The 7,996-nt window shown below is 40.0% G+C and overlaps 1 protein-coding gene across 1 annotated transcript; it reads right to left on the reverse strand.

Moving 5' to 3' along the window:
• Positions 1-1,392: 1,392 nt before the first annotated feature.
• On the reverse strand, positions 1,393-5,751 carry ubac2 (UBA domain containing 2). Its single transcript, XM_033979762.2, has 10 exons — positions 5,596-5,751; positions 5,092-5,216; positions 4,356-4,475; positions 4,158-4,264; positions 3,672-3,795; positions 3,517-3,564; positions 3,326-3,434; positions 3,093-3,235; positions 2,863-3,009; positions 1,393-2,583 (listed from the first exon to the last, which is right to left on the reverse strand). The coding sequence occupies exons 1-10, from the start codon at positions 5,624-5,626 to the stop codon at positions 2,476-2,478; spliced, it is 1,062 nt and encodes a 353-aa protein (XP_033835653.1). The 5' UTR covers positions 5,627-5,751; the 3' UTR covers positions 1,393-2,475.
• Between the last annotated feature and the right edge of the window lie 2,245 nt (positions 5,752-7,996).

Below are 7,996 nucleotides of genomic sequence, written 5' to 3' on the forward strand. Positions count from 1 at the left end.
CGCTCTGGTTTTCCACTGTAGCTATTTATTATGTGCAACAATGGGCTTTGCTTAATAAAGCCACAGATGGTTCAGAGAATGACAAATCGCCAGACACTAACTGCTGATGCAACAAGGCCATAGCCAACTGTGCTATCATGGTTTTCTACCAGACAAGGAAAAACCCCTAAACTCACAGTCTATCATCCTGCCACTGAGTCTCTTCAGTCACCAACAAAAACAGTTTTCTTTTCTTTTGCTGCAGTTATAACTAATTTTTGCATCACAATTTACGTCCTATTTTAAGGGGAAGGTTTGTAGCCTTCACTTTTAGTTTAAAAAAGGACTGTAATAAGTGCCTTAATCTGCATGGGGACATACATGTTTTTCTCAATCTCAGTACATGGACAAGCAGAACCTCCAGAGTGAGCTCTCATTCATGACTGGTTTTGGTAATGAGTATTTAGATCAGAGAGTCCTTTTAGGTTTAAACAATCTGTATTTTGACACTGGGCACTGCTCTCTGGATAATCATCTAACGAAAACACCAAATGACAAAATAAACACCTTGGCAATGTACAATGTTTGATTAATAATAAACTAATTGGCCCTATTACAGTCAAATCAGTAAAAGCAATGTGTGATTTGAACATGTTTAACTCATATGTGAGGAAAGAGATAGGCCATGTTTTACTATGTCTACATACCCTTTCTTTCTTTTAGGCTATATTAACCTGCTGTAGCCTACAGCCCAATTAAAGAAATGCATGAATGAATGGTGACATGTATTTATAGCAATCATTATTCAAATGATTCAGATGTGCTTACCTGGGTTTTTGAAAGGATGGAACAGTGTCACTATGAACTCACAAGTTACATGTTTTTTAGCTTCTTGACTGCTGAGTTTGTGCAACATGTCAAACTGCAGGCAACACATTCCTGAAGACTTCAGTAATTCATAGAAGCGTCAGTGAAGCACGAGCCTTTGAAACCTCTGATTTGAGCTCACAGATATGAATAATTTGTCAACATTCATTGAGCCACCCTGGAGCGACACTGTGCCACTGTCTGCTCCAGGAGGAGCCGTGTGATAATGGAGCAGGTGGGTGTGGCACAGGCTGAGGCCACAACAAGCTCACGGACGCCATCTACTGGCGAACATACGCACTCACCAGGGCCTCCTAAACACAGGGTTCTCGCGCTACCTTTCTGTCTAGGTAAGTAAGAGAATGACTGTGTTATCCATGGGCAATAGTATCAAAAATACATTTTTTACAAAAAGAATAAGCACTGATTTCATTATCTAGCTGTACTATACATTCAGTATCTTTCTCAGTGTTGTTTGTTTTACTAGAAAAACTCAAAGTGTGTACATTTGGATGTGAATACCAAAGAGTGAGGCTCAAAACAAGTAAACAAGTAAACTTATTTATTCCACAGAACAAAATATATCTTTCATACACATGTTGGCCATGCAACTACTTCTTCATAACCAAAACTGATAAATCACTCTTAAATTAAACTGCATACACACCAACAAGCTCAACTGATGTCATATATTAAATATTATGCACAAAATAGAAAACTAGCATTTATCGTTGGTTATTGTACATCAGCACACAGTGGTTGAAGAGAAGTGGATAGTTACATTTTTACACAAAGTACCACTTGCCATATTTTTGCATAATAAATATCTGACATTTAAAACCCGACTGCTTAAGTTTGGACTGTCAGAACTTGTGAAGAACATAAACACAGCCTGGAGGGTATCAAAATGTGGAGACAAAGTGGTTTAGGGCTGGTGTGTGCCTTTACTTATGTAAAGTATAAATGAAACAAGTCACCAGGGAGCTCCTGAGATTAATGCATGATGACTAACTGCATGGTCACGAGTCACTGAGTAACACCATCCCATTATAAATGGAAGTATGGCCTCATATCCATTAACAGCCAACTGGGTCAGCTTTATGAGAAGTGACCAAACATCATTAACTCCATTTCAGATATTTTGTAACTTTTCATAACTTATCTCCAATGATTAAAAAGTATTTTCCTCCAATTTTGTCAACACAATACCTATGACTGAGTATTTTTTCTCTGCAGTTTTTACAAAAACGTAAACCTTTATCATAAAAATTATGACAAATTATCACTTGATTACATCCTTTGACACGTGTGTGAGAACTGTGCTTTTACATCTGTTTTTCACCACATCCTTTGACATAGATTTCCCATTAAGCAAAGCATTAATGCTAAACTGCAATTGTTGCTCCACTCTCCATATTCTCTCAGTGGAAATTTCACAGTTCCCTCATGGGAACCTCTTGGACAGATACCAACAAGCCATAAGTCTTTGGGTGTGTGCACCATGCCACACGGCTCTAACCGTTATCTGTACATCTGTTACATCCTCATTTCACTCTTCACATCCTGCTAAGCATCACTCTGCCTTCGGACTTGAGTCTGCCCTAATCCAGTCGTATATCTACAGACCCCTCAATGTTGCAGGAGGAAATTGGTTGCCATGTTGATATCATTGTTTGAGGCTCTGAGGGCTTCAAGGGCATCGATCCTGGAAAAGCCCATTTCCACAAGCCTTGCAACCTGCAAAAAGGAGAAAAGCTAGTGTTACAAAAGCATATGATTATTAAATGTACATTCTTTCTTTTATACTCTGGATATAGACCATGGTACATTTTAAGCTTGTTACTTGCTCCTGTCTCACTTTAATATTTTGGGAGACATCATTGAGCACCCAATTGGTCATGGCTTTAAATCTTTACTGCCAAAATCGCATATACGCATGCAACTTATGAGAAATAGTATTACAAGTTTTACAAGATCAGTTAAAATGCAACTATAAAATGCATATATAAAGGTTACCTGTTCCTCTGAAGCAGGTGAGGTGTCGAGCTGTGGTTGCTGTGTAGAGGCATGAGCTTGACCGTGGGGCCGAGGCTGCGCAGTGGGATGGTTTTGTCCTCTGTGCCGCAATGATGGAAACAACCTAGTCCACTGTAATAAACCAGCCTACACAGAGACAATGTACATTTAGACATAACACTGATGAGTTTAGAAGGCATAACTGTAAGAAGGCTTACACTCTTCATTACCTGAGGCTGAAGTCTTGCATTTCTCCGGGCCTCATTGTACTGAGCAAACAGCAGCTGTTGGTCCAGCATGTCCATCCTCTGTTGCCTCTGGATATCTAGTGTAGCTCCCATCCCTATAGGTGTTTCACTGACAGGCTGTGTACCTTGTAAACAAAAAGGGTGAAAAAAAATGGTGACCTCAATCAAACTTTTCAAAAATACATATTTCTCCAAAATGTATTAGTGGCAATTACTTGAAAAAACAGGCTCCAGGGTACAACGGCCCAAACGAGAGACCCATGCAGGCACAAAGACAAGCTTTTGCATCTTAAGAAAATTGCAATGGTACAGTGCACCTGATATCTGTAAAAAAAAAAAAAAACATACATAGCCATATTACTATTTTTGGTAGACGTGGACATGCATATATACATTATTTTCTTACCAGACCACTGAGAGCAAGAAGCCACATGAAAGGACTGGATGTCAGCAGCTGGACAACAGAACATAAATTACAATGAGAATAACAAGACAGATTCAGAGGGTATGAAAAGATAAAATAGTTACTATAGTTAACTCAAGAGCCATAACTGTACACACCTGCAAGCCAACAATGTAAACCAGAGACTTATTAGTGATGTGGATTTGACCCAAGATCTGGGTCACTGGCATCCTGGGGATTGAATTGTAAAAAGGCACAAAAAGAGAAAAGACTGGTGCCAGCCTGTAAAGAGAACAGTGAATGTAGAATCATTAGGGGAATAATAATAATGGCTTACACTAATGTGCTTTACAGGCTTGTCAAAGCGCTACACTATCGTCATTATTAATTCACTTCCACATGGTAGGCTACTATTGTAGCCACAGCTGCCCTGGGGCAGACTGACAGAAGTCTGCAATCACACCACTTTGATACTAGGCAATATGGGTGAAGTGTATTGCCTAAGGACACAATGACAGAACTCCAAGCAGGACGCTCTAACCACTGAGCCACTGTCGCCCCACCACTGAATTAACTGATTGAAAATAAGCTCTTACATTCTAACAACATTTTACTGTATGCAGGATTTTTGATAATCTACTCACATTCCAGCAGGCAGTTCTTCCACCTCATAGTCAAAAAGAAACTGAAAGGCTTGTGTCAGCAGGAAGTCCATCAGTGCAGACAAAAACCAGGTGCCCAGCAGGAAAGACTGTAAAATGTATTGGGGTTAGTCAAACACTACTTCAGTTCTTCCATCAATTTTATATAAAATAAAATTGTATAATATAATATTCCCTTACAGCAAACTTGCGGGTACCAAGCCTCCTTTCAAAGATACGGAAGTTGTAGATGAGCAGACTACTACAAAAAGAGTCTTTGATGTCGAGGCACACAATTCTCCCACATAGTAATCTCCAAAACTATGGCAAAAATACAACAGCGAAATATAAAAGCTTACTACACTCAGTCTGATATGTACACAGATGTTTTAAATAATATAACTTGTGTAACTCTTATGTTTTAACAAATTTCAGACCACACATTTATTACAGGACTATTACTTTGTATAGGAAGTCCTTTTTATGGGAGCTCATGTTCACTAAACATGGAATTGAGCTGGTTAGTGAACAAGTAGGATAAGGCTTCTAGGGTCAAAACTTTGAAATGAAAACACATCAATATTTGGTTCTTTGCTCACGTACTTGGACCTAGCTATTCATAGGTTTCAGCATCCTATTATATGGAAGATTTTTTCCAATTCAAAACACAATATTTGTTTAATTGTTATGACAGCTGTCCTAAGTGTCCTAAAAATCCATGTATTGGATACCTTCAGAGTGCATTCACACTTGACCATTTTTTTTTTTTTTTTTTGGACCTTGTTTGGTCCTGGTTTGAGCGCAGTTTAGTTCCGATGTAGACGTGGTTCATTTTGTTCCAGTCCTTGTTTAGTCCAAGTTTAGACCCAATTTTGGTTGGATGTGCATGTAAGTGTATTCCATGAGAGTGCAAATGAGTGGACTGAATGTGACAAACCTGGTTGTGTTGAGTAATGGCCTGCAAATTGTACTCAAACATGTGCTGGTACTGTGGCAGGAGGGTGAGCATCACAGTCAACCCATTCAACACCAACAGCAAGCCTTTTGAGAGAGGAGCCTTGTCTGCAAAAAAAACAAAAACAAACAATGAATAGGAAAGTTATCCTCTGTTTCCTCTTTAGTAAATACAGTGAAATTACTTTAAATCTTTGTCAAACAGGCAGTGACAACCCTTTGTTTATATAGGCTTCATATAGCCTTCACATAGGCTTAAGTGCAACCATAACCATGCAAATGTCACCACTGTAACCACAGGAATCGATATAGCTGTTATTTTCTGTGTTAAGCAGGCACTTCCGTATTCTAGATACGATGTGGTAAATGAATGACAGGATGATGCTAACAGAAGAGCTAGCCACTGCCTCTGAAATGACAGATGCATCAACGGCACAGAGGACTGCGACAGACGAGCGTGACTCCAAAGAGCAGATGATGGACTTACAGAGGCCCCGAGAGCCAGTGGTGGTAAACATGACGAGCAGAACCACTAAAAAAACAACACCATCAAAATATCTACAACAGGAGATAAAAGACGAATACTAAAACACCGAGCGAAAGTTGAAGTGGGCATCCATGCTGACAAGGAAGAGACACAGGCAAGGAAGTCTGCTACGGAAGCCCGTGAAGCCCAAAATAAAACTATTGGAGAAAAACTACATGTAGCCACTTGAGGGCGCTATTACACCACTAACCCCAGGAGCATCAGAGGGCGTCCACCTGCCCCACGTGTCCTGCACAGACATTTAGGGCCCCTTATTCAAACTTTAGGGAGGTTTGTTTCTCGGCATTAAATGTTCTTCTAAAGTGATTTTTAATTGTAGGCTAAGGACAACTGTTCTGGAATAAAATGTTAATGTAAAAGTATCATATCTTGTCAGGAATAAACTGCGAATTAAATACAGGCCTGTGCCCTCTGAACCACTGAAAAAAACAAACACACGCGCGCACACACACTCACACACACACACACACAACAAACAAACAAAAAAGAAAGACAAAAAAACAAACAACCTACTGAGTACCTTAAATGGATAGATTTAAGGGTGCACTGTGTTTCTGGTTGAGTCCGAGTCCTCCGAGACCACGTGACAGGTCAGAGAGTGTGTTTATCCTAAAGTAAGAAGGAATGTTTTTCAAGGTAGTTTGTTGTAGCAATAAAAACACATTTTAATGCCATATCGTGGAACGTTTCAGGCATTGCATAACATCACAAAAACACGAACAGGCGGCACACCACCTGCAGAAAAGCCACGCTCTGCAATTTGCTCAACCTCTACACTTCGCGCCACTTTCTGACGCAAAAGGAGCTGTTCACGCGCGCACTCTCTAACTCAAAAGTTCAACACAAGAAAACGGTGTTTTTAAGAAATAACCTAACTTATATTAAAGCTCAATCGCGTAACTCTTCTGTCAAAAAGTGTCTAAAAACAGGCCTACATAAAATGGTTTGTAGCCTGTTGAAAAACGTAGTAAAATGCGGCCTTAGACTGAGCGGCTTCAATCTCAAGTTCTCAACAAAAACAGCCCTTGGCCTGGAGGAGGCCTGCACCTTCTACATTTATATAACGTGTTGTTCCTCTCCATTTGCTGTAATATTCCACAGTAATTACACTGAGTAGTCTACTACTACTCTTACCGTGTTTTTGACCATTTTCAGTAAATCACCTTAATTAACCTGTTAAAGCATTAGTAAAATGTAATATGCCTAATAGGTCAAGGTATCATAATGACACAAAGAAAAGAACCTGATAATTGTACTTTGGACCTTGAGTATAGCATGAGACTGCATAAAGTTTTCATTGTGGTTGTTTGATATTATGCAGACAGTGTCATATCTTGTCAATGTCCAGACTTCCTTTTTCAGAAGCCTTCCTTTGTCCTACACCACAAGCTGCCAGCTTTAGTCACATCAAACCATGTGTATACCTTCCTCCCAGTGTGTTATTACTCTAGAGGCAATTGATCCGATGCTTATGTTACGACCAAGTACATTTGAAAAGATCTGGTGAACAGCTGCCTAATAGTGTAGCTTTTCCTCATCATGTACAGATGCAGTGGTGTGTTAGTTCCCATTGGTTAGTTCCCAGCCATTAGGTCTATTTGGCTGCCCGTGGTCAGATGTGACTGCAAAGCAGAACTGAGGAACAGCTTGCTAATTGTGTTTCAGACCTTCTCTGTCACTGATGTAGGAGTAAGGTCTAAAAAGGTTGCTTTGCCCCTGTTCTCAATCAAAGATAATCAGATTAAACAGCAGAGAGATGTGTGTGTGTGTGTGTGTGTGTGTGTGTGTGTGCTTACCAATAAAGAGACTCCAGATTTGGAGACAGCCTTGACTCCTGCTGTTTGCTTTGTTCATTAAGAGGAGATGAGCAGATGGTTTGCTGGTCTGTTGTGCAGTGCACACATACGGGTTCACACAAATGCACATACACACATGCATGCTCCGTCCTGTCACCTTAGCTTTATCCTCCATTTATCTTTTCCATTACACATCGCTCGGCAGGACAATGCAACTCTGTGAGTTGTGAAGCAAATGTGTGTGCGTGTGTGACACGAGAAAGAGAGATACGAGCAAGCGTGAAAGAGTAGCACAGTGCTGAATGAAGTCACAAACCTTTTTAGTCAGGACAGCTCTGAGGTGGTCATCTGAAAGCTGATGGCTCATTCTTTCATTCATTTATGTGAATCATTGCTATTCAGGTGTCAGCCGTCCTCAATTTCAGGAAGAATTGCGTGCGACAAAGGTATTGTTTTATTTCTGCATCAGAGCTTATCAGCCAGAGTCCAGGAAATGGCACATTTTTAGACAAGCACCCATTACAATCTGTTAATACAACTCATAT

Source organism: Periophthalmus magnuspinnatus, chromosome 15 (assembly GCF_009829125.3).
Source record: "Periophthalmus magnuspinnatus isolate fPerMag1 chromosome 15, fPerMag1.2.pri, whole genome shotgun sequence".
Classification (NCBI taxonomy): domain Eukaryota; kingdom Metazoa; phylum Chordata; class Actinopteri; order Gobiiformes; family Gobiidae; genus Periophthalmus; species Periophthalmus magnuspinnatus.

What these genes read in the sequence shown, in the direction of transcription:
- ubac2 (XM_033979762.2), bottom strand. Translation starts at nt 5,626, where the DNA reads ATGTTTACCACCACTGGCTCTCGGGGCCTCT. An exon ending in CACTGGCTCTCGGGGCCTCT is followed by an intron (nt 5,217 to 5,595) that starts GTAAGTCCATCA and finishes TTTTTTTTGCAG; the next exon opens with ACAAGGCTCCTCTCTCAAAA. An exon ending in TTTACATTGTTGGCTTGCAG is followed by an intron (nt 3,565 to 3,671) that starts GTGTGTACAGTT and finishes TCTGTTGTCCAG; the next exon opens with CTGCTGACATCCAGTCCTTT.